The 27,032-nt window shown below is 41.5% G+C and overlaps 1 protein-coding gene across 1 annotated transcript in view; it reads left to right on the top strand.

Moving 5' to 3' along the window:
- Positions 1 to 27,019, top strand: part of FAM20A (FAM20A golgi associated secretory pathway pseudokinase) — an 84,467-nt gene extending 57,448 nt beyond the window's left edge. Inside the window, exons 6-11 of the mRNA XM_060251972.1 lie at positions 1,364 to 1,479; positions 2,920 to 3,100; positions 5,307 to 5,416; positions 8,575 to 8,656; positions 10,488 to 10,547; positions 26,342 to 27,019. Coding sequence (XP_060107955.1) covers positions 1,364 to 1,479; positions 2,920 to 3,100; positions 5,307 to 5,416; positions 8,575 to 8,656; positions 10,488 to 10,547; positions 26,342 to 26,591 — 799 coding nt within the window. The 3' untranslated portion in view covers positions 26,592 to 27,019. The remainder of the gene's footprint in view (positions 1 to 1,363; positions 1,480 to 2,919; positions 3,101 to 5,306; positions 5,417 to 8,574; positions 8,657 to 10,487; positions 10,548 to 26,341) is intronic.
- Positions 27,020 to 27,032: the final 13 nt, after the last annotated feature.

Here is a 27,032-nt window from a genome sequence, read left to right as displayed (position 1 = left end):
CCCATGCCTTATAGTATAATAAGGCATTGGTAGGGTTGTCAGGTCCTCCCAGACTGCTGGTGGAGGGATGAGGGGTTAGGGTTACCAGATCCAGGTTAAGAAACTCCTGGTGATTTGGTTATGGAGTCTGGGGAGGACAGGGATCTCAGTTGGTATAATGCCTTAGAGTCCACCCACCAAAGTGTCCATTTTGTCCATAGGAACTGATCTTTACTTCAGCTGTAATTCCAAGGAATCTCCAGGTCCCATCTGGAAGCTGGCAACCCTAGGGGCTACTAGCTTCAGTTATTTGTTCTGTATTTACGTGCAACTGAGAACTTCTTCTTGGTCTTGTATTAAGGAAACAGAACCATTTTCTTTATTGCTGTGAATCTTAAAGTACTGGAAGCAAAAGAGGGCTAATCTTTATCTTGGCCAATTTACCAGGAGCCTGAGTTGGGTCCTTCAGTGCAGAGTATTTGGCATAATGTTAATTGTATGGCTTGTGTAAAAGCAAGCTAAGCAACAATGCAGATTTGGTGCAGTAATACAACTCTGACCCTTCTGCTTCCTGTTAGGCAGGCAATCATTATTTACGATTCACTTACCACATAAACCAATGCTGCATTCAAACAGTCAGTGTTTCACTACATCTACACAAAGCAACATGGGTCAGTTTAAACTGCCGTAAACTTTAAACAATCCGGTGCAAGACATGGGATAGGTAAATTCTCCAGATAGGAAATGACAAACAAAGGCTACACAGTTGTGGAAACAGTGCAACTGTTTCTATAGAATTATGTTGCTGTGGAATTATTGATTTATGAAGTTATCTGGAAAACTGCTGGGGGGGAGGGGGGATGGTTCAAAAATGTTTTTAAAAACCACTTACCTAGTCCCAGGTTGTCCTTACCTATCCCTCTTACATCCAGTATATGAAAACACCCAACTGGCTACAGCTGAAAGCAGTCTGCCTCTTGTTCATTTGATGTAGCAAAAGTGATGTAACCATAAAACACACTGGAAAATGCAGTAAGAGACAACAATGACATCTCAGTGGATGGTCCCACTGGGAGCCTTGGTTAGAATGTACTAAATATATGGAATAAATTGACCAGATTTGGCTTAGGAAGGGAGCAATGTTAAGTAGGTGCATTTAGAAATAAGTTCCATTTTATTCAATGGGACTTACTCCAAGGAAAATGTTCTTAAGATTGTAGTCAAAGTGTTACATTTTAAAAGGAGCTGAACTCATTTTCTGTGGGTTAATGAAATTGATCTTTTTCTTTTGTTTACTCTGAGATATATTTTCCTTGATCAACATAGTTCTGTAATTCTAATCGATTCCCCATCTTTTCTCTACCCCTGTCCCCCCCCCCCCCAGAATACTGGATTTCCGTCGTGTCCCTCCAGTGGTGGGGAGATTGATTAACATTACAAAGGAAATTTTAGAGGTTACTAAGAATGAAATCTTACAAAGTGTCTTTTTTGTTTCACCTGGTAAGTCATTATATGCAGAAAGAGAAAATATGCATGACATACACTTCTCCTGATGCTGCAGTGTAAGGGCTACTTTGAAGAGATGGAACTTTTGTGTAGAAAAAGGAAGTGAACAAACCACACATATTCATCTTTTGTGCTGGAAAGCCCTGATGAAATCCCTGCTTCCCACACAACAGCGAGCATGCAGCAAATGTAGACATGCATTTTCTGTACATGTTATAGTCCACACAGACTGTGTGCTTTTAGCCTACAATGGGGAGCTACCTATGCAGGAAATTGGTCCCATTTGAAGTGTCCCTCCTATGCTACAAAACAGGATGTGAGATAATGATCCCCATGAGGCTTGCCTTGCTTCCTGGTATATACATTTATCAGTGATGAATGGGAACACTGCTATTGTTAAATGCTTAAAACTCATGAGTCATTCATGGATAACTGTGGCTGTGGTCAGACGGGCAGTTTGGCCCGATATAGTTGCTGTTCCTTTATGGATTAAATGGACTTGGTCACACAGCCACAACTGATGCCCATTTCCCAGTTTTACTCACCCCATTGAATGACAAGTTGGATGTGGAGTAAACAGCCATCAGAGAAAGTCTGGTGCTTACAGATGTCTGCCCGTTCATCCTGTGTTTCCAAATGTCTGAACTCCTTTCTTGCAAAGTCAAGCCATTTCGGAAGTCTGAACCTTCTCTTCAATTCCCACCTCCTGTTTTTCTTTGTGTTATGTGTGCATAAGCACATAATTGCCCCTAGTGTAGTCATTCACTATGGCCAAGTAGTTATTCTGGCTCAGGAGTCCCCAAGGGAGTTGTTTTTGAGCAACAGATCCCCCCCCCAACCCCTCTCCCCTGTTTCTGCATCAAAGTTTCTTTTTGAGCGCATCCCAAGATTGACACAAGGGTAAATGTATTGATGTCAATGGGACTACTTTCATTTAGATTTGCACACACCCCAATGTATTCAGAGGAAAAGCGGCAAAAGGAAGGAGGCTGAGAGGAGTTGGAGTACTTGGCAGAGGGATTGTGGAGCTGTCAAAAAGGAGCTGGAGCTTCAGATACATTACTTATGTACAGGGTCAAAAGACAAAAAAAGAGGATGGCACATGGTGAAGCTGGTTCAGGGTGGGATGTCTGACCAAAACTTCCCACAGCTATTTAAACCACTGCAAACAGAGGTGCAACCATATCATTCCAAGCCTCCAGTGTGACCACAGCCTGTGTTTCATAAAGATGAAAAAGGAGTAGGCATCTAAAATACTACCTCATAGTTTTCTAAGCTTATGGTATAATTTAAATTCTTCGCACCTTGTGGTCCTAAGAAAGTAATCCTTAGTTAACAATTTAAAAGCTGATCTTGTGATTTTACTAAAAAATATTCACATTACAAAAGTTGTGTATCTTTTCCTCTTACTCATACATCCTGCTTTTTCCATAGCTAGCAATGTGTGTTTCTTTGCCAAGTGTCCTTACATGTGCAAGACAGAATATGCTGTATGTGGGAACCCTCATCTGCTTGAAGGATCTCTTTCTGCTTTCCTGCCATCCCTCAACCTGGCTCCAAGAATCTCCATCCCAAACCCATGGATCCGATCCTACACCTTTGCTGGAAAAGAGGAGTAAGTGGGTAAATGAACCTCTCTCTTTGCTTACTACTATGCAAATTGTATAGCACGCTGCTTACTTTCTACATGTTTGGCTCATACGCTGGGTTTTGATCCTCTCAGAAGACATACATAGGTCACTATTCTTTCAATTTTACAGCCAACAGAGTAGAGCTCAAAGAAGAAAGATTGAAACCTAGGTCTCCCAAACTTCTGCATAGGATTAGACCACAGAGTAATAGCCCACAGTCTGTGAGTCAGGAGGACCCCCAGATATGTAACTTCCTGATTCACTGCTACCTTCCTGTACTCTTTGCCTGCACAATCCAAGAGGTAGAGAGCATCAGTGTATATGAGAGAGGGCATGACCCACTAGTCCGCTCCCTTCTAAATCCCACAAAATCTCACTATCCCCGGGCCAAAAGAAGCCCGTTTGAAAGCCACCAGAGAAAGGGCTTTCTCCGTTATGGCCCCCGTATGGTGGAATCAGCTGCCGGAAGAGGTGAGGGCCCTGCGGGACTTGGCACAGTTCCGCAGGGCCTGTAAGACGACCCTCTTCCGGCTAGCCTATACTTAGCTAGGATGACAACTCGATGTAACTGGCCAGCCATCTGTTTACAGGAAATTGAAATATTTTGTTTTTAAGGTTTTAACTTTTTAAATATTTGTTTTATACTTGAAATTGTTTAAATTTTATGTTTGATTAATTGTTGGAAGCCGCCCTGAGCCATTCGTGGGAAGGGCGGGATATAAATCTCGAATAAATAAATAAATAAATAAATAAATAAATAAATAAATAAAAATAGTATTCAGGTAGAATTTTGCACCACTGAAACTTATCTGCTGTTCCCTTCCTGGTTGCAGTTTGAATCATTGAAAGGGAGCTCCATAAGTGTGCACATATGAGGTTAATTACACACACACACACCTGCTAACTCTAACCTGGTCAGCCAATTTGGTCTGTTTGTGGACAGAACTGGTGCCAGATGCCCTAGGCCCCAGCCCCACCAGACCCAGGAAGCTAAGGACTGGGTGACGACCTGTGCACTCCTTGGAGCCCACTGAAGGAGGAAGAAGATCTGCTACTACTGATGTCACCCCATACTGATGCCACCCCAGCCCGAAAATCTGTACCAGCTGGGCAAGGGGGCAAATGTTAAACAGCATCAGGGAGAGTATTTCTCCCTGAGGGGACCCCACACAACAAGGGGTGCCTAGTAGATACCCTTTCCCCTAGTACCACTTTCTGTCCCTGAATTTGGAGAAATGAGGTAAGCCACTTCAAGACTACCCCACGGACTGTGTCAGCGAGGCAGTGGGTCAAAAGACTGTGATTTATCTGGTAAATGTATTCCTCCCTGTGACCTGTTAAGTGAGACCTAATTTTAAGGACAGAAAATATTCCCAATTTACTTAAGAAACACAATAGTTCCTTGGGGCAAGAATCCTACAGTTTGTACATGTAATCATCTGATCATGAACTGTCTGTAAATGCCCCAGCATGGTGTAGTGGTTAAAAGCAGCAGACTCCAATGTGGAGAACCAGGTTTGATTCCCCACTCCTCCACCTGAAGCCTGTGGGTGACCTTGGGCCAGTCAACAGTTCTCTCAGAATTCTCTCAGCCCTGCCTACTTCACAAGGTGCTTGTTGTAGGGAGGAGTAGGGAATGTGATTGTAAGCCACTTTGAGAGTCCTTAGGGGTATAGAAAAGCAGGGTACAGAAATGCAGAAAACCTTCTTCATCTTCATCATCCCTGAATATCAATTTTGTATGAAAATAACGATTGACAGCAATTTTTGCAATCATGGCACTGAGAAACTGGCAACTCCATTAGCATGCCTCATTTTAACTACTTATTAATGAGGCAGAACAAAGCATAAGGTGGTGTGTATTAGAACAGGTTTAAGATGGTGGGAACAGGCAGATTGCTTTGATGTAAAGCCTGATGAACAAGAAACCAAATTCGACAGCTCTTTGGGCTTTTCACATCCCCCTGGCAGTTCTTGGCAAAGGACAGATTGATACTATTGGATGTGTCAGTTGTAAAACTGCCTCTGCATGGAAGAGAACAACAAGCCAATAAACTATTCCAGAAAAAATATGCCTCCTCCTCAGAAACAGGGATAAACATAGCACCAGATTTCAATCACTTCCCAAAACCGAGAACGTACTTGGTAGAATAGCAACATCAGCATTTACTTCTGTGATATTTCTTGCAGATGGGAAGTGAATCCACTTTATTGCAACACAGTGAAGGAGGTTTACCCTTATAGCAGCGGCAGCCGGCTACTCAATATCATTGACATGGCAGTATTTGACTTCTTAATAGGTAAGTGGAAGCAGCCTAATAACAAACTAATTGATTTGACAAACTTTCTCAAGGCTGTCGGGTTGAGTCTAGCTGACTGTGGGAAACTCTACAACAGTAGGAAAATATCTTGTTTTGTTGCTAGGTGTTATGGAAATAGTAAAAGCCACACAAAGAAGAGTAGGAGTCCAAGCAAATAATTCAAATAGGCAGGACTTCCGCTGGAGACAAATCTTAATATTTCCGCTGCCTTTCTGTGGCACTTGTCCTTTCCCTGTCCCCTTATGTGCTGCAACCTTCCTTTGAAACATGAAGGCCCTCATGCTAAACATATGCTGTTGGTCAGTGGAAAATATTCAGGTCAGTCATGCTGTCACTGCATGATCCTGGGCGAGCCACATTCTCTCAGACTTTGTTCCACCTAGAGAAGAATAACGGATGAGATCTATTCTTTACCAGTAATAGTTGCCTTCCTTACAGGGTTGTTTGTGAAGTTCCTTGAGAAGTTATGGAAAGTTCTAATTTATTCAAGGCATCCCCAAGAGGGATGCACAGTGGTTTATGAAAACACCAAAATGCAAGTTTCAAACAACAAGCACTACCACAACTCCACCAAATACCCTAAACCACATACTGGGTGGATTATGGATCCAGTGGACCAGCTCACACAAAACCACAGGATAGGGCCAACAGTCTTGTGCTCTCTGATCACACCCAGGCTAAATACCTACAAACAGAAGAGAACAAAACATAGTCCAGGTCTTACCAGGCTGCTAAATATTATAGTATTCTTCCTGTGTTTAATCTAAATCCACCCCATATTAGACACTTTTAAGTCCCACTGATTTAAATGGAAAAGCTAAATACGTTTTAAACTATCTTTGTTGGCTCAGAGCGCTGAAAAATAAACTGTAGCTGGATCATGCCCTTTGGGAGCTACATGAGCAATGCACAGGCATAAAGAACGGTACTCTTTCTGGAATAGCAGATCACTGCTAATATCAGGGAATCTACCGATTTTATATTTCTGAAGAGAACATATAATTGTAACTGCTACAGCAGTTGTGTGCTGATAGTAATTAAATGTGGTCTTCAACACATATGTACGCATGCATCTTCCATATGGAACTGGAAAAAATCTGCATATGCTCAGCAACATAGATTTCTTTACTGCCTATTCTCTTACTAAACAATTATTCCTTACTGAGAACAGCCATTCCTAATTGACAACAGGCAAGCTATCCTTACTTATAAGCTTCCATGTGCTGTAGTATTTAAAGGTATAGCAACATTGTATTGATGGCCAAGACCATGCTGCCCTCCGAGTGTCAATTAAAGCAAAGTTCTCCTCACAAGACTACACATCCTGTTTCCTTGGCTGTGCCAGAATCCTTAGAGAGTTCAGAACTCAAGTGTTCAGATAGAAGGTCCTGCTCACTTGCCATAGTGAATTATAACCTCTCTGGTAATGGTGACTTTCCTGGCTGATTCTAGAACAGCAACAACATCTTAACCACAAATTCAGCGTTGCCAGAAGCAACAAGAACAAAACAGACATTTTAGCCCATAGTCTCAGAGTACCAGTCGACAATAGAGACATGATAAATGTTAAAGCACATGATATATAACCAAAAGATTAAAGTCTTCTGTAGATTATATTATGTTGCATTGAAGTGCATATAAGGAGGAGTGCATATAGGAGGAGCGTGTCTCAGCATGCTAGCCTCACCCTAGTATGCTCACCAGAGTCTAAGTGTGTAGATTCTGCCCTGCGTTCAGGAATGTTTAAAAATGCAGCATTCCTAATCACAGGGACAGAGCCTACATGTGTGGGGTCCATGCTTATGAGCTGGCAATTGCACTCCTTCCCTATGTGCATTGATTTCAACACACAGCCTGTTATTCATAGAGGATTGTCAACACAAGTACATCTTCACACTACTCAAACACCAGCGCCCTCCAAAGCATAACACAGCTGACTTAAGGGAGTAGCATATTCAACAACACTGTAATAGCAGCATCAGACTAACACATTTTAATCCAAGCAGCTCAGAGCAGCATACACGTTTCTCTCTCCCCCTTCCCCCTTTCTGTTCTCACAACCACCATGAGATGTAAGGTCAGGCTGAAAGAGAATGCTGGCTCAAATTTACTCATTGAGCTTCATGGTGATGGGCCATGGTTCAGAGGTAGGACATCATCTTTGCTTGCACAAGTTCCAAGTCTAAATCCTCAGCATCTCCAGTTAAAGGAATTAGGTACAGGGCTGGATCTAGGGAGGGCAGAGGGGGGTGCTTGCCCTGGGCGCCAATAGAGGGGGTGCACCACATTGGGTATTGGGTCCATTGTATTTTATGGGATCACAAGATAGAATGGCCCAAAAGGGGGCATCATTTTTTAATCCCCCCCCCTCAAAAAACATGTAGATCTGGTCCTAAGTGATGGGAAGGACCTCAGCCTGAGACCCTGGAGAGCTGCTGCCAGTCAGACAAAACTGAGAGCCAGTTTGGTGTAGTGGTTAAGTGTGCTGACTCTTATCTGGGAGAACCGGGTTTGATTCCCCACTCCTCCACTTGCACCTGCTGGCATGGCCTTGGGTCAGCCATAGCTCTGGCAGAGGTTGTCCTTGAAAGGGCAGCTGCTGTTATAGCCCTCTCCAGCCCCACCCACCTCACAGGGTGTCTGATGTGTGGGAGGAAGGTAAATGAGATTGTGAGCTGCTCTGAGACTCTTCGGAGTGGAGGCCGGGATATAAATCCAATATCTTCATCTTCTTCTGACTTTAATAGACCAGTGCTCTGAGTCAGGATAAGGCATGTGTGTTCATGTGAGTGAACGTGGATTTGAACCTAAATCCATCTAAAACTCTAACCACTACACCATGCAGGTATGGTAAATACCCATTAACACACACTAAACCAATCGTGAAGCTCTGAACATCCAGCCTATGGGAAGAATCCCATGAAACTTAAATACTTGCAGTAAAGCATTTTGATCAGTTAGTGGGTCCAAATAAAAAAAAATATTACCCCACTATTTGTATGTGTCTTGATCTATGAGATCAAAAACTGGTATTGATATCCCTTGAATACTGCATGCCTCATGAGAAAAACCCCAAGTGAGGTTGGTTGGATTCATTCTCAGGCACAACTACTGAATTTCATTTTCTCTTTTGAAAGGCAACATGGACCGTCATCATTATGAGATGTTCACAAAGTTTGGGGATGATGGCTTTTTGCTTCACCTAGACAACGCAAGAGGGTAAAGCAATTGTTGAACTACCTTTAGACCCTGGGAATTGATGGCAAGAATTAGGGAGTTTTGAAGGCATGGTCTTCCCTGAATCACATAAATATGCCATTTGCTATCAGGTGAGCAGAAACAGATTTAGGACTAAGAGAGAGAGAGATGTTGACTTGGGCTAAAACTTCTACTAAAATCAATGTATTGTAGGCAGGCATCACAAGGAAAAGGACTGAATCTGGAGATGGGCATGAACCAGGAAAATGGTGGCTTGTGTTGGTTTGTGGTTTGATTGGTTGAACTGGTGGTTCATGTTGGTTCAGGAGGTATAGAACAGCCCCCTCACAAGCTAAAGAAGCCAAACTCAGTGGAAGTCTTTAGCAGGCTCTCCTTCATCCACCTTCCAAGTTTGGTGAAGATTGGATTTGGAGTGTCCAAGTTATAGGCCCCCAAAACGGGTGCCCCACAGAAAGCACAGTTTCAGCTCTCACAACTAACTCTTCTTTGTGCTGCAAAATGAAAACAGCTGAGTCAGGATGTCTGCTCTCATAGAGCAGAATGGAAGCTCCATGATGAGCTGCCAGTCAAGCTATGGATAACTGCTATAGGTGTTTCTAGGGCTCCCAGAAGTCCACCCCCACCGTTGTCTAGGAATTGATTGAATTGGTGCCAGGCTATCTTGAAAAAATGAACTACAAAAACAAACCACCAAGGAAAAAAAGCAGTTCATTTTCCAGTTTGGGTATGGCAGACCTAACCTGATTCCTCACTAACCTTGCTCCGTGTCTCTCCGGAGCAAGCTAGCGATTTCACACCAGCTGCTCTGTGCCGCCATTTTGTGCCTGGGCAACCCACAATTTGCTGCACCGCAGCTTAAAATGGGGGCATGGAGCAGCTGGTGCAAAATTGCTAGCTTGCTCCAGAGAGAAACAAGCCTGGCATGTAGCAAGGTTAGTGTGAAATCAGCCCTAAACAAACCTGTTCAAAATGAACCATGAACCAGCTTGGTTCGTGCTTGAACCATAGTTTGTTTTTTGGCTCATGCCCATCCCTAATTGAAACCTATAGGTTTTTTTTACCAGGGAATTCTGGGAGCTGTAATTGTGTGGTGGAGGGAATTGAGATCTCTAATGGGAATTCTGTGCATATTCACTACACTACAATTCCCAGGATTCTTTGATAACTGAACACATAGTGAGAAATCCTCAATTATAGGTCCTCCATAGAATGTAAGTACTATGACAAAAATCTCTTGACATTTTCTTATACTTTCTACTAAAATTTCTCGATTGCAGTTCATTGAGATTTAAAAAAATGTAACACATGCTCACAGAACAAGTTTTGAGGGATTTCTTTCTCTCATCAGGGACTGGTATTGATAGAGACAAGATAAGTGGTGTGATGTGTAATATTTCCCTGATATGATTCAGCCATACCTAACACACCACCACCCTGTCGGTTGCTCAGTGACTAGGGGAGGGGTCCTCATGAAGCTACTGATTTACAAGCAATTCCAACCCAATCCTTCTTTGTTTGTGGTACTGTAAGATCTGTAATTTGACTGGGGAGCAAGTATGGATGAAGGGGAGTAGATCGATCCTCCTTGTGTCAAGGAGGGGAGTCCTGTCCCACTCAAGTTTATATTTCTTTTATTTATTTATATTCTCAGGTACCATCTAATTAGTCAAACCATACATGGTTAAGTCACTGATTCCATTGACCTCTGATGATCTCTGAAACACTGATTCAATTGACCTGTGATAACTTCTGAAACACTTTTTCTGAATTTGTTGGTATACCATTGGTATACCTTTCCATTTGTGTTTACAATTGTTTCTTGTTATTATAGATTTGGGAAACACTCCCATGATGAAATCTCCATACTGGCTCCGCTCATACAGTGCTGCCTGTAAGTACATGTTGTTCTGAGGGCCATCAACACATTACATTTCCTTCACACTCTTCCCAGCTCTGTGTAATAAGATGTGTGTTGAAAGGACTATGATGGGAACTTAGTTATCAGGCATGCGCAGGCCAATTTGGGTCAGAAATATGGTGCATGGGCTTAACCCTCAAATGGCCCAGAAGGGACATTACTATTTGCCTACTGGGGAAACCATATATATTGATGAGTAGCTTAAGTTTCTACAAAAGGACAAGTAGTGGCTCCTGGGGCCATTCAGTTCAAGAAAATGATGTGGGATAAGAGGTTTAAGCACTCTCTCAATCAGGTTGCAGTCCTGATCCAAATCAGCCCATGTGCTTGACAATTACGTTCCCATCACAGAACTGCACATCTAATTGCAGGGATCAGGGAGGACACAAGGAAGCTGCAGATTATTGCCATGAGGACACAAGGAAAACATAACTTGTAGGTCACCCCTCATTCTCATTACATTAACTGGACGATTAAATTATTGGTCTGTGAACAATAACAAGCCAGAGAGCATCAGATTCACTGATGATGAGGGGATGAATCACCCATGCAAGTACAAGTCAGAAACTACACCCTGCAAAGATTAGTGTGATGTGTCCAAAACTGGACCTGAGAACTATTATCTACCTCTTGCCCAATGATTGCCTGAAAATTTAAGATACAAAACCTGCAACTTATGGGTATGGAAAGCAGTCCAGGGACTACAGAACAAGCAGGCACCTTGTGATGCCATTGAGGCTACAGCTGCTCACCGTGGTGGTGCCACTGAACAGTCCCCACTAATCAGATCCCAGTTTGCCATTAAAGGCTCAACACAACAGATGCTATCAAAATATTACTGCTTTCCAGATATCAAGGCACTAAAAGGTCACCCAGACAACACAGGCCAGTACAGTAATACAAGAAGGTTGTTACCTCTCTGGTCCTACAGTCGTGGACACTAGCCCAGTCCATAGCACATAGGCATCAACAGGGCTATTTTGTAGCAGGGGCTCCTTTGTATATTAGGCCACACATCCCTGATGTAGCCAATCCTCTAAGAGCTTACAGGGCTCTTAGTTCAGGAGGATTGGCTACATTAGGGGTATGTGGCCCAACATGCCAAAGGAGTTCCTGCTACAAAAAAAGCCCTGGGCATCAATGACTCCTTGAAAGTCTCTGTACTTCCATGAACTACCAGACAGCCATATAGGGCTCATCCAACAGCCTGGCTGCCATTGCTTTGAGGCTCTATGTAGGCATTCCCAAACTGGATTCAATCAATCTATTTCATTAGCTACTGTCTGGTATGAGATTTCTCATGGAGGATCATGATCATAATAAAAGACAGGAAAGATGTAAGAGTGCCCTTGCATATCTTGGTCAAAGTCAAATCTCCAAACCCATTTGTAGATCCAGTTGTTACTGATCTTGCACTACAGCTAGGAAGCATTAGTGATGTGCACTTGGAATGCAACTGATCAAAAGCCATTCCTTTGACTTTTCGATCCAAATAGACTAGGCCTGATCTGGCCAGTCTTCTGGTAGCAGCACAGCAGTTGAGATACTGTGGGTGCAGACAGTTTCCATTTCTCTGTTGTGGGGAGGAGGAAAAGGGCAGTGATGGCAGTGGGTGATTGGCAGATAGGTGCCTGGCAGAACACTTAGCTCATTTTCACACCACATCATATAGTCTGACGAATCACACTGGTAGCTCATAGACAACTTAGCCTTGCAGAGTGAAGGCCTAGCTTCTGCCTTCCCAACAGTAAAACTACAAGGTCAGGCAAGAGAAAGATCAGATCCTTCTATGTGATAGGACCTGTCTAAAAGCAGTCCATGTCTGTGTGTCTATCTGTGATGCCTGAATCTGCAGCTAAAGCAGGAAGGGTCAATGTTTAATTATCTTCTATAATATAATAAAACACCCTTCACCTTGGCAAAACTGAGCAACCTGATTGGTTGGGACTGTGGTGCATCAACCTTTGGTCCGTCAAACTATCAATCAAGAGTTCTTGCATGCCATTGGTTGAGTCCGCTTCTCTCTCCCGTCTGAGTGGCTGTTGCTAGCCAGCAAAGCTGATTCTGTCAGTAAAAGGCAACCAACCTTAGTTCTGGCAGTTATTGGCTCTCTCTAAACCTCCCATTGGCTGAGCCACCTGATACATTGATTGACATAGGAGAGAAAGAAACCCTTCCCCCAATTGGCTGAGGGAGGAGGGAAACAGCCATAGAAAGGCTTCCCTTGATTGGCTGAGGACTCCCTATCCTTCTCTGAAAAAGGGAAAAATGGCATCCTGTGGCAACAGACCAGAGAGAGAGATACAGAGGGAAAATGAGACAGAGAGATTGAAGTCCTGTGTTTATGACCAACAACGTTATCAGAGAGAGACTGTTGGTCTGAAAGATATCGCTAAAGGCCTCTGAGGCAGAACTCATTGGGACCAGTCCTGATTACATCTGCCAGTTCCAAGTTGGTTGGAAAGTCCTGGAGATTTTGTGGTGGAGTTGGAGGAGGGCATAGGAGTCAGGGCTTCAGAGCAGGGTCTGCCAAACACAGCTTCTTACTGGGTAATAATATTTTTTATTTTATAAATAATATACAACATGAAAAGAAAGAAAACAACAACATCAACACAATAACAATAACAATTGTGCAAACACAAACACTAAAACAAAAACAAGGACAATAAATGAAAAGTACAAATAAACAAGTAAACAAACAATTTGGAGGAAGGGAACTTTGATCTGATTCTAATACTATATTCATCTATCAATTTCATCAATCCTTCTTCTTCATCACCCCTCTCCCTTGTAATGACTATTCCTACATATTCAACCAATCATATGCGGGCTGCCATACTTCTTTACACTGGTTTAACTTTACTTCCGCCAATTTTGTAGAGAGAAAGTCCATTTCAGCTATTTCCAGCAGTTTCTGCACTAATTCTTTCTTAGGTATTTGTGGTGTCTTCCAATACCTTGCATATACAATTCTCGCAGCTGTAGTTGCATGAACCAAGAATTTAGCTTGTACCTTAGAAATAGGGGTTTGGCATATACTCAAGAGATAAAATTCAGGTAAATGTTTTATATTTATTTTAAGTATTTTTTGTAACCAGATGTGTACTTGAGGTCCAATAGCTTCTTGCCTTTTCACATTGCCACCACATATGATAAAACAAACCAATTGTATTCTGACACTTCCAACATCTGTTCAGGATGTTCCGGTATATCTTAGAAAGCTTCTCAGGGGTAATGTACCATCTATAAATCATCTTGTATATATTTTCTTTGAGAGGATCTGGTCATTTTTATGTTCGTCTTCCATAGCTTCTCCCAGTCTGCTAATACAATCTCATGGCCTATATTCTGCATCCATTTAACCATTCTTTCTTTAACAATTTCTTCTTGCATTCTTATCCCTAGGAGTAAACTGTATATTTTTGCAATCAATTTCTCTTCCATACCAGTCCATATTTGATCTAAATCATTCATTTTTCTTTCAAATCCCAAAATCTTGTCCTGCACAAACCTTGACTGAATTTGTGTCTTAGTCCATCAATCCAACTGCAAGTGCATCTTCAAATTCCCGTGGTTATACAGTAATGTGTGATAAGTAAGAATTTCATCTCAGTTCAGCAGGTTAAGGTGTACCAAAGCTTCTAGTGGGGGCAACCACCTCAGCACCTTGTTAAAGAATTGTGGTTTTATCCATTGCCAGGCTTTATATAGTGTTTCCTAATTTCATGTCTGGTAAACAATTTTTTGAGGGGGGTTGGTACCACATATAAAAATGTCATCTTCACTGGAGGTCCGCACCTTCTATAACCAATGTCTTTTTATTTGGTAGTGTGACCCAGTCTTTAAGCCATTCCAATGTACAGGCTCTGTGGTACAACTGCCAGTCTGGGAGGCCGAGACCCCCTCTCTGCTTGGCGTCCTGTAGAACTTTCAATTTGATTCTAGGTTTCTTGTTCTGCCAAATAAATTTACAGACTAAAGTATTTAGCTGCCGAAAAAAGGTTTCTGGAAGGACTATGGGAATCATTTGAAACAAGGATCTTGGGAGAACATTCATTTTAATAGTCACAATTCTTCCTAAAAGTGATAAAAGTATATCTCTCCATCTCTCGAAATCCTTTTTAATCTCATTTAAGAGTTTATCATAATTATCAGTTTTCAATTTTCTAATTCCTGCCGTAATATAAATACCTAAATATTTCAACTTTTTCTCATATCCAAAGCCTGATTTGTTTTCCAGTTCTTTAATTTGTTCTTTTGTCATATTCTTTGCCAAAAACATAGTTTTCTTAGTTAATTTTCAGACCAGCGACTTGACCATATTGAATCAATTTTCTTTTAAGTGTTTCAATTGAAGAATTCAGATTGTCCAAAATAAACACCACACATCTGCAAAAGCCTGTACTTTATAATGTCCCCCTTATATTTTTAGTCCCTTAATCTCGGAGTCTTCACGTATGGATTGAATCAAATATTCCAGTTATAACACAAACAACAATGGAGACAAGGGGCACCCTTGTCTAGTACCTTGTTGAAAATTTATTGGCTTCATCAATGTTCCATTGATGTGTACTCTTGCTATTTGTTTCATGTAGATGGCTTGAACCATGCATTTAAAATATGACCCAGACTCAATCTTATCCAAACATTTTAACATAAAGCTCCAGTTAACGTTATCAAAAGCTTTTTCTGCGTCAAGAAAAACACAAGCAACTTGTTTATCTGGGTGATCGTGATAATATTCCAAGATGTTTAAAATATTTCTTACATTCTGCCTCATTTGTCTCTTTGGTAAAAACCCTCTATTACCTTTAACAATACTTTAAGCTTTTGTGCTAGAATGGCGGCAAAAATTTTATAATCAGTATTCAAAAGTGTATTGGTCTATAATTTCTTATATCCGTAGGGTCAGATCCCTCTTTATGGATCAAAGATATCATGGCCTCATTCCATGAATCCGGGACTTCAGCTGTATTTTCTATGCCTTCTATCACTTTTTTTATATGGGAGCAAGAGTTCTTCTGAGAAAGTTTTATAAAATTCCGCTGGTAGACCATCCAAGCCTGGAGCCTTATTATTTTTCTGTGTTCCTATCGTATTAACAAATAGCTTTGTATCTAAAATCTCTTTTGATTTTGGAGGGATTTTCTTCACCTTGGTTCTCTCAATGTATTCTTCTTGTTTTTTCTCCAAAATTTCTTGTTCCGCACATAATTCTTGGTAGAATTTTCTATTTGTTCCATTTGTTCCCTTTCCTGGGTTTCAACCAGATTTCCATTCTTAAAACACTATCATCCTTTCTCTTTCTTTTATTAAACTATAAGCCAACCATCTACCAGTTTTATTGGCATTTTCAAAAAAGTTTTGCTTGGCCCATCTTAATTTTTTCTCTAATTCTTCACTTAATAACAGATTCATCTGATGTTGGAGATTTTGAATTTTAATTCTGATTTCCTCATTGCTGTTGGTCTTCCATTTCTTTTCTTGAGTTCCTAAATTTTCTATCAACTGCTTATAGGCTTGTGTTCTTTCTCTGTTTCTCCTGGAGGAGTACCGTATCAAAATTTCCCTGAAAAAGGCTTTAAACGCATCCCAAATTATTTGAATTGAAGTATCTTTCTTCAGATTTTTCTCAAAAAACATTTTAATTTAATCTTTGGCTTCTCTCAGAAAGACCTCCCTTCAAAAATTGATGATTTAAAGTCCATCGGGGTCTGTTTCTATAGCTTGTCAGTAACCTGTATTGGACTATGATCTGCAAAGGAGTGAGGTAAGATTGTTGCGTCTTCAAGATTAAGAGACATAGTAGATGAAATCCAGCACATGTCAGTCCTTGACCACGAGTCATGAGCTTGGAAATAAAAGGTGAAGTCCTGAGATTTAATATTTCGTGTTCTCCAAGCATCTATTAGTCTTAGTTCTTCTACCAATTTAAAAAAGGTTTTAGGAAGTTGGTTTCAACATTTTTCTTTCTTTGTCTTTTCCCCCAGTTTCTGATCTAATTCCGAGTCAAATACTGCATTGAAATCATCTATGATACATAATTCTTGATAGTCCATAAAAGCAATCTGATGTATCATTTTAAAAACACTCTCTTGTTTTTCATTTGGAGCGTAGATATTAGCTAAAAGCGATATTTTTCCATTATGTGTGATTTCAACCAGAAGCATTCTACTGTCTTCTGCTGCATACAACAGCTGGGACTCAATCTTTCCCTTTATGTAAGTTGCGACTCCCCTCTTTTTTACTTGGTCTGACGCCGAGTACAATTTACCTAGCTTTTTATGTTGTAGATGTTTTACATCCTTCTGTGTAATATGTGTCTCTTGCAGACATATAACATCAGCTTGTAATTTTTTCAGTTGCAAGAAAGTCTTTTTCCTTTTCTGAGGTCCATTCAAGCCATTCATATTAACCGACACTATTTTTAGTCCATCTCTGTCCATTATTCCTCCTGGTTATTACTATCTGGTATCCTTTCTTTAGCTTTTTGAGTTTGGGATCTCATTTTGATCTTATCTCTCTTTTTTTATTTTGTTGCCCCCTATCATGTTTCTGACTGCCCTCTTCTTCTTCATATTCACGCCCTTCTTCTTCTGAGTTCGAGGATTGTCTGTCTTCCTCTATGTGATGATTCAAAAATTCTTGCGCCTTATATGTTGAATTCAAATTGAACCTTTTGTCTTGAAAAGTAAAAAGGACGCCTTCCGGTGTTTGCCGTCTAAACTGAATATCATTTTCAATCAACCAAGTTGTTAATTTCTTGTATTTGTTTCTTCTCTGCCTCATGTTCCAGGGTACTTCTTTCAAAATTTTAATTTTGCTTTCCTTCCAAACTAAGTCCACTCCTCTTATTGCTTTCAAAATGGCTTCACAAGTTGAAACTTTTGTAAATTTAATGTGGATTTCCCTCGACAGATTAAATTTCCTAGTATAGGATGAAGCAACACTTCTGGTCCAGTCGATCTCATGTTTAATGTCCTTTAATACCGCCTCTACACTTGAGGCTAAGAATTCATTTATTTTCTTTTGTATATCTTCTCCCTTTTCCTCTGGGACATTCTGAAATCTTAAAATGTAGGCTGCTTTCTCCATTTCCAATTTAACTGTTCTGTCATCAATCTCTTTACATTTATCTTCCCAGCCTTGCAGCATGTCAGACATCGATTTCATTTTTCCCTCCAATTCTTCCATTTTTGCTAATACTTTATAGGTTTTGTTGAGTGTTAATCAATAATTGCTTTTGACACTCATGTTTTCATTAGTTTTCCTTAGTTCCTCTTTAAGCTCCACCTTGATGCCCTCTAATGTATCCTGGGGTTTTTTAAGCCTGCCATCATCATATTCTGTAGTTTTTCAATAGCATCTTGGTTTATTGCTGTGGCTACTGACTTAGGTATCCCAGGCGAGGCTCCTTGACCAACTTTTTTAATCTTAGGGTCTAGGGTTTTTTCCCCCATTTTGCTTAACCTTCTCTGTCTGGGTCTTAATATATAATTGCTCTATATACTGTACGCTGTACAGTACACTTTAATACACTCACTCTAAAATCACCACAAATCTATAAAGCTTAAATATTTGTATCACTTCTATAAACACATACCCACTTTACCCACTCTAATCAGTCAAAATCAAATCTATTCAAATTATACCTTCTATTTACTTTCAATTCATTCACGGGTACCCTCTAATCAATTTCCCAAATTATACCCCACAATTAATTACATCAATCACTGTCCAGAATCAATATCTATTTTTCTCTGATAAATCATTAACCAGTATCTATTGTTACTATTAAATCATTGATGCAGACTATGCTTAATTCATTTAACACAGTATAGTTTAAATTAATTGATTTCAAAACATTTTACCACCTTTAATAACACTTAAGATTGAGTGTTCCTGTTTCTACTTCCGCCTCCCAGGCAGCAAGTTTAGATTCTAGAGCATCCCCAAGAAAGTTTGTCCTTTCTACTTCCTTCTTCCTGCTTCTTCCCACAAACCCCCGCGGCACCATCCATATAACTCACCACCAATGAATAAGTTCAGTTAATGGATTTCATGCCACCCCTTCTTGGTCCAGTCAACAGCCCAAGTCAACTAATTTACGCTCCAACGGTCCCCCCAGTCCACTCCTATCCGCTACAAACAAGAAGCTGCACACCCTTTCTTCAGCGAAGAGACAGCTAAGAACCGCCTCTTCCCCCTTTTGTTTCACAAAAATGGCGACTTTCTCTTCACTTCTCTCCTCGCCTCCTCCTCAACATTTCACTCACCACCTCCATGTTCCGCTCCACACGCCACTACTCTGTCTCGCCATCCTTCCGACTCTGTCCCACTTTGTTCCTTCCACACCACCACCACTGTCCCTCTGCCACTATCACCAAAGGCACCTCCGCCCGGGTCACTGCGTCTCACGCCACCACCATTACTCCACTACCACTATCACCAAAGCCGCCTCCAACACAGCCACAACGTCTCTCCTTCTCAAATCCTTCTTCTTGCCAAATCCTGCAACCCCACTCTGTCCACACCAACCAGCTCTTCTCTTCACTCTACACTTCCTCCTTCACATTCCACTCACCATATTCTATTCATCCCTTCTTCATACACCACTCTCCGTCCCGCTGTCTCTGCCCACCTCGCTCCTTCCACGTCGCCTTCACCGAGCTGCCTCGTGCACTACCACAACGTTTCTCCAACTCTCCAGCTCAACTCTGCTTCAACCTCAGCCCTCTCTTCAGTGCTATTTACATGAATGGTATGTTTCCTGCTATTTTATCCAGTAGTACTAAATCCATCCATTTCCCCTATTGGGACTAGTCTTGTTAGATGAAATTCTTATGTTCTCTATCCTCCAAGCTCCGGAGACCCAGTTGAGTCGTGAAAGCGCTTACTAGCATCGGCACGGATCAGATTAAAAGTTAGGAAAGGGGGACCTCCACTTCCCCTCCTTTGTTCAACCAACTCCCTTAGCTTCAGAGAGCCTTACCGATTCTATTTAGGGGGCAACCTTGACAGGGAGTCCCCTCTAAGGCTAGTAGTCAATGCACTCGCTGAGGAGTCTCAGGTCTGTGCACTGTGTCACTGCGCCACTTTCTGGAAGTCTCTCCCAAACACAGCTTCTTGCTGTGGGAGCTGACTGGGTGATTTAGGACCAGTCACAGACTTCCAGTCTAACATGCCTCACAGGGTTGTTGTTCAGATCAAGGGGGGGGAGAAGACTGATGTAAGCTGCTTTGATCACCCCCCACTGTGGAGAAAGACTGTCCTTTTTCTATGCAGAGGCTGCAGGGAGAGGGAAGGCAATGGGAAGCTGAAATCAGAGGGGCAGATAAAGGGAAGGGTTATCAACTCCAGGTTAGGAAATTCCTGGAGATTTAAGGAGTGGGGCCTGGAGAGTGTGAGGTTTGAGGAGGGGTAGGATCTCAGACATTTCCTCCTGGGGAACCACTCCTGCCAGTCTCCAGGTGAGCAGGTTGAAAGCCAACAGGCATCCACGCCAAAACCAGCCTCAGTACTTCAGTACCTGAAGTATTTATACAAAGCTTTTTTACTAATAAATAACAGTATACTATATAAAGTGCATACAATAGCCACACCCGAATATAAAATCCATATTTGTATGAGACACTTAATACATTCAAAACTGGAACTCCACGTTGTGGTGAAGTGAACCGTGGAAATAGAGTCCAACGCTCCAATCTTCTTGTAGCCAGTGTAAAGATCGAAAACAGCAAGGCACACGTCGCAACAGGAATGCGCGTAATGCCCTGTTTCACACGGGGCTTCTACAAGCTGTGTGAATGAGAAATTGAAATTCACTAGCACATTTTGTGATTACAGAAGCAACTGAATTAAAACAATTGATATTAACATACCTTCAAAAATATTCAAAGAATTCATATGGGAGACCCAAGCTCCAAACATTCTGCAGACAAACAACGGTAAAGAGTAACAATACATCATGCACTTATAAGTATCAGGTGTGATGCACTGTAACTCTTCTTAAAGTCATAGACAAGGTATCTACAGTAGCACATTTCATGTGTTAAAACCATACAAAAACAAAATAGTTATACATTTTACAGAGGATGAAAACATTACAAAAAGCACGACAGGTCCCAATCATTATTTAGCCCGTTAGGTATTAGAGAAGAGTTACAGTGTATCACACCTGATACTTATAAGTGCATGATGTATTGTTATTCTTTACCATTGTTTGTCTGCAGAATGTTTGGAGCTTGGTATGTTAATATCAATTGTGTTAATTCAATTGCTTCTGTAATCACAAAATGTGCTAGTGAATTTCGATTTCTCATTCATGCAGCTTGTAGAAGATGTATATGTATGCAATCGTTTCATTTTATCTTTTTTTTTTTAACCAATTTGCTCTGATATATACATCTATATATTTTATGCCAATAAAGGCTAACTTGACTTGACCAGGGCATTATGCACATCCCTGTTGCGACGTGTGCCTTGCTGTTTTCGATCTTTACAGTGGCTACAAGAAGATTGGAGCGCTGGACTCTATTTCCACGGTTGACTTCACCACAACCCGGAGTTACAGTTTTGAATGTATTAAGTGTCTGATACAAATATGAACTTTGTATTCGGGTGTGGCTATTGTACTTTATATAGTATACTGTTGTTTATTAGTAAAAAAGCTTTGTATAAATACTTCAAGTACTGAAGTACTGAGGCTGGTTTTGGCATGGATGCCTGTTGGCTTTCAACCTGCTCCAATTCCCACATTACTCTTTTTGGTTGCTAATCTCCAGGTGACGGCTGTAGATGACTCAGAATTACAACTGCTCTCTAGACGGCAGAGATCAGCTCTCCTTGAAGGGGGAAGGAGTTAAGGCCTCCACTTGGTGGGAAAGCAGCAAGGGGGGATACTCACACAGAGTCTCCTTCTACAGCCTGTTGCATTTTTTTCCACACGAGCCTTATTCCTAGCTAATTTTATAAAACCTAAAGATGCTAACAAAGGGAGACAAACCTTGCTCCACCCACCCCATCCTAGCCTAGCTGGTTAATTTTTTTTCCCCTCTGGAAGGGAGAATTTGAACGGTGTGTCAAGTGAAAATGCTTTCTCCTATCTCTGTAAAGTTTGAGTGAAGATCACTTCAATGAGAATTTAATTCCAATTGATGGAAATCTAAAGAGTTACCCACAAAATAAGCTGAACATTTTAACTGACAAAATGAGCTGACCTTAATAACATTTCCGTGCACATAGTTATTGGGCATCATCAGGTTACCTGACCAAACGAAAAGTTTTCTATGGGCTTCGTTGCAACTGATGCCAATCACAATACCAAGGATACATCCAGATGGAAGCACTTGTGTGCAGAAGCAAGTGACAGCAGAGTTATTTTTGGCCACAAAAGCACATCTGTCATGTGGATCACACAGTCTACACAGGTCTGATTGCAGCCACCTGCACTGAAAACTATCAGAAGCCACAGCAGGGGGCTGCTGCAGAATGAATAGTGATAGAGCAGTCACAAATGGCAAGTTTGGATGCTGGATTTTTGGAGACCACACTTTCCTTGATTGCATTTCCCGCTTCAGACCACCACCCCTAGAATCCAGGCTCAGTCTAAAATAAATCAATTTCCACCAGCTGCAGATCTGAAGAGATGTACATCATCACCCAGACCGAAGCTTATCCATGTTGGGAGGGTGGTGGAAAGGGCATCCGTGAATCTCAAACCCTGGAGCTGCTGTCTGTCCTTGCACCAACATCCAGAGAGTGTAGAAACCATGGAACTACATTCCCAATAGTTCCCAGTGTCCCATGGGGGATTCACAAGCCCAAAGTCCTGTAAAAGCAGTCCCAAGGAAGCCTCCTCTCCTCATACTGCACTCAGTTAAGTTTGGGAGAGGGCAGGGAGACTTCTGAAACGGGTGTGCTGAAAGCCTAAGGCTCTTTGAACCTTTGAAGGTGGAACTCAGATCACTTTCAAATACTTGGAGACTTTCTGGAAAATAATCCATCAAAAATTAATTTCCATAGCAGCTTGCAGTGGGTCTTCTCAGTGATCAGAATGACGCTCCGGGTGCATGTCTGACTTCAAGATTTGAATGCACATTCATTGCCTTTCCAACCTGCCATTTGTCATGGTTTAAGAGAATGGAGGCATTGCTATTGACCCCTGTCAAGAACATTCAGGTTTTAATCTTTTTCCAGAAGAAAGAAAAAAACTGAATATCATTGGTTAGATTTCTTTCCTCTGGAAGCATACAGAAGGGGCAAAGTTTGTTACAAACTACCTGAATCCTTCAAGAGTCTCCTTTACTCATTCCTATAAATCAAGAGCGGGCCATTTAAAGGGTTATTCATTCTCTGGGCTTTTACTTCTTTTTACCATGTCCAATTGATTCCATCATATTCCCCTCCCTTCTGTGTTTCTGAGCTACTTGATGTCAATAGCATCATCTCAGGCCACAGTTACAGTGAGCCTCCAGGGTGAGCTTCAAACACTGTTATTCACACCTTGTTAAGCTTCTAGTTTATAATTAGAGGGTTGCCAATAAATCCTTTAAGTGAACTCCAAGTCTGAGTGATTTAAACAGTCTCTTGCTCACACCTAGCCTGAAATAATTACCTTCTTTCAGCCACAAAGTTTTGTTTCCATCCTTTCCTCTCCAGTATATTAAATGCAGTCAAGATGGGCTTTGCAGCATACCTATTGGAGAAATCAAGCACCTGAACAAATAGGGGAACGATGTTATTTCTAAGAACATGTGGATTGAAATGTACTGTGCTACATCCTGGTTTTGTATATGATACTTGGTAGTCAGAGTCAGAACAAAACACATGCTGAAACCTCACACTTCTAAAAGCGTCACTCCAGAAAGTCCAAATAAAGGACTTGCAGTGTTTCCAAGAGATGACGACGCTTGGACTAGGGGTGTGTACATTCCATTATATCATAAAAGCAGAAAATTTTGTACACACAAAATGTGTACATCACAAAATGGAGCATGTAGAGCTTTTTAAAAAGTGTCTCCATAGCTTATGGTTGCAAATGCAGACTTGAAAGTAGGTGGTAACCATGAGTCTGGGGGAACAGTAATTAGAAGCCAGAAAATGCTTATATGTGGATATTGGGTAGTTATGGATTAGGAACACGATGTCCTGCACTGCTGCTTTTCAAAATTAAAAAGCTAATTGTAACTAGAAATGCCATTACTTCACACTGAATAGACCCAATAGGCAGGCATACTATGTCCAACATCCATGATAATCTGTGAGCCAAATGTTTGCTCTTTCACCTGTCCACTGTTTGACCTGAATAGCTGTCAAACAGTTTTGCAGCTGTGCAGAAGCTGTGGTGGTAGCTTTGTAGGGATTTGCATCTGCACAGCAGCATCATGAATAATTACATGAGATAGTGTTCATTCATAATTGCAAGCTGTTTGAAGTGCTCACTATTTACATGATTGGCAGCCAAGCACAATAACACAATAACTTGGAGAAACGTCGACTGCGGGGTGACATGATAGAGGTTTACAGGATTATGCATGGGATGGAGAAAGTAGAGAAAGAAGTCCTTTTCTCCCTTTCTCACAATACAAGAAGTCGTGGGCATTCAATGAAATTGCTGAGCAGTCAGGTTAGAACGGATAAAAGGAAGTACTTCTTCACCCAAAGGGTGATTAACATGTGGAATTCACTGCCACAGGAGGTGGTGGCGGCTACAAGCATAGCCAGCTTCAAGAGGGGATTGGATAAAAATATGGAGCAGAGGTCCATCAGTGGCTATTAGCCACTGTGTGTATATATGTGTGTGTGTGTGTATATATATATATATATGTCACTGTGTGTTGGACTGGATGGGCCATTGGCCTGATCCAACATGGCTTCTCTTATGTTCTTAACAAAGGTCTGCAGGGGAAGGGGAAAGTAGGCTTCTCATCAAGCTGCAAATGTGCATGCATAAGCTGTCAGGAAAGAGGAATCACTGAGGGCACACCAGATGAAACAAAAAAAATTCCTGCTGAATGACGGCAACAGAAGCAGACAGGGGTGCTTCTTTGGGATATATGGCACACTTTGTCTGAGCCCCTGCCTCTCTCCAGAAACAGTGGGGCATTTTAGCTGTCAATATTAAGCTTTGAAAAGGATGAAGTTTCAACAGGGTTTGCAATATATTTTATATTAATTACTATCATCCTTTAACCAGTCCTTAATAGGGGCGGTGGGGAATATTGAAATAATAGTGCTGGCAGAGATATTTAGCATTCATTAAAGCAACATGTAGATACTAAGCACCATCCTTACCTGGCAGTTTTAGTTAGTGGCTTGGATCCAGACTAGCACTTCCATGGGCACAAGAACTGTCTGCAGAGAACAATTTCCCCAAAACAGCCTTACTTCAGGTCTACTCGGTCCTGTACAGGTCTACTACTGAATTAGTTTTGCATTATATTATTCAACTACAAACAAACCCTACCCATGTTTTCTGAGGAGTGTTTCATCAGTTCCTCCTGCCTGCAGGCAGATCTGCACACTTTAGCACCCTACACTTCAGCCCCCTCATACTGTTCCTGGAGGCCTCCTTACAGACAGCATGGCAGCAGGAGACAGAAGTGACAGAAGATGTAGACAGGACCCCACCACCCTAATGTCTACATCTTCAACCAGCTATCTTAAGCATATGGGCAATGTATTCGCAAAATGGCAGTAGCATTCCCATATCATGTTCTCAAATCCAAGACACAGCTGCAGGAACACATGAAATAAAGACAGCACATTAAAAAAGGTTCAGAGTGTCATGCTATTATCACAGAACAGCACAGTCAAAAAGTTTGAATAGGTGGGTATGAAACAGAGGAGGTCCACAGTAGTAGTCATCATCAAGGGAAGATGTGTTTCTTTCAGATGCTTTCCTTCACACTACTGAAGGTTGTCCTGGAAGAAATCAGCTTTTGAATTCAGTGGGGGACTCCTGATGAAACACTGCTGTTATGGACTTTACAGTATTCTTGCACCCATTCCAAATACTTTTTTGCTATTTAAGGATACAGGATGCTACTGTCTTCATGTGTATTCCCACTATTGCATATAAATAACTAGCCCCCAGACACCTGGAATAAGGAGGGCTTCCCAGATCAGAGGTTTGGACTTAATTTGAGACACAGCACTCCCATCATTAAAAATTAAGCACTGGTCACATACCTTTAGGGCCATCAGCAGTCAGGAATCTATGTATTTTCAGAAATGCATCTCTCAACGTGGCCCTGGAAGAGTGTTACGCTCTAGCAATAAGAATCTTCTGGTAGTCCCTGGGCTGTGAGAGATCTGGTTGTCCTTGATGAGGGCCAAGGCCTTTTCTGCCCTGGCCCCCACCTGGTTGAACTCTCTGTCAGAGAATATTCATGCCCTACAAGATGTTCTGTCAGGCAACAACAGTCTGGCACTCTCACACTCCCATCTTCCCCCTTTTTTGTTCCCCATATGCCCTCCACGCAGCGGGTTTGCAGATACTGAAACAACTGCCATCTTGAATATAGGATGTAATAATTTGTTTGGGGAACTTACTTTTAATGTATTTTACTATTTTTATTTCTATTCGTATGTTATCTGATTCTTGATGTAAGCTGCCCTGAGCTCTGCTTTCAGGGAAGGGTGGCCAACAAAGTGAATGTGATAAAATAAATATATACTCTTTATGCATCCTTCCACCTTTGAGGGTCTAAGCCGGGAAGACAGTTATTTTTAGCTGATTCATGTGTCTTTTTCTCATCCAGAATAAAGAAGACAACATTATTACGGCTGCAGCTCTTAGCTCTGCCAGACTACCGACTCAGTGATGTTATGCGGGAATCTTTGCTTCAGGACCGCCTCACTCCTGTGCTCACAGAACCACATCTTCTGGCACTGGATAGGAGGTTACAGATAATCCTGAAGACTGTGAAGAAATGCATAGAGACCAATGGAGAAGACCTAGTTGTAGCTAACTTTGAGCCTTTAGAGCCACCTGCATTTGACAGAACATGATGATCACGTTTGAAACCCAAGCAGAAACAGGGACACGAACTTTGTTGATTATTCTCATATATCCAGGAAAATTGGATTGGCATGGGCAAGGTCTCTGGAAGGTCACAAGATATGAACTGAGCTACTGGGAGTGTAGTGGGAGCTGCAACTTTGGTACCTTCATCTCCACTACCAGTTTTCTTTGTGCCTGTACTGCAGGAGACTCCAAAATCCCAGTAGTATGTAACTGCAAACCATGCTGTTTGCATGCTGGTGTACGTAATGATCTGTTAAGGCCCCTGAAGTGCAATATTAGACCTACGGAAGCTTGAATAAGGCGGAAGTATGCTTAATGTACGTTGGCATACACACCTATCTCAAACTTTAGGAGAACATATGAAACTTAGCAACATCCATATTAAAACTAACAGGAGTGATAGACCCTGGCTGAAGACAGGCGCT

The sequence above is a fragment of the Heteronotia binoei genome, chromosome 13 (genome assembly GCF_032191835.1).
Source record: "Heteronotia binoei isolate CCM8104 ecotype False Entrance Well chromosome 13, APGP_CSIRO_Hbin_v1, whole genome shotgun sequence".
Classification (NCBI taxonomy): domain Eukaryota; kingdom Metazoa; phylum Chordata; class Lepidosauria; order Squamata; family Gekkonidae; genus Heteronotia; species Heteronotia binoei.
The sequence above is the reverse complement of the archived record's forward strand: the minus strand, read 5'-3'. Positions and strand labels throughout refer to the sequence as shown.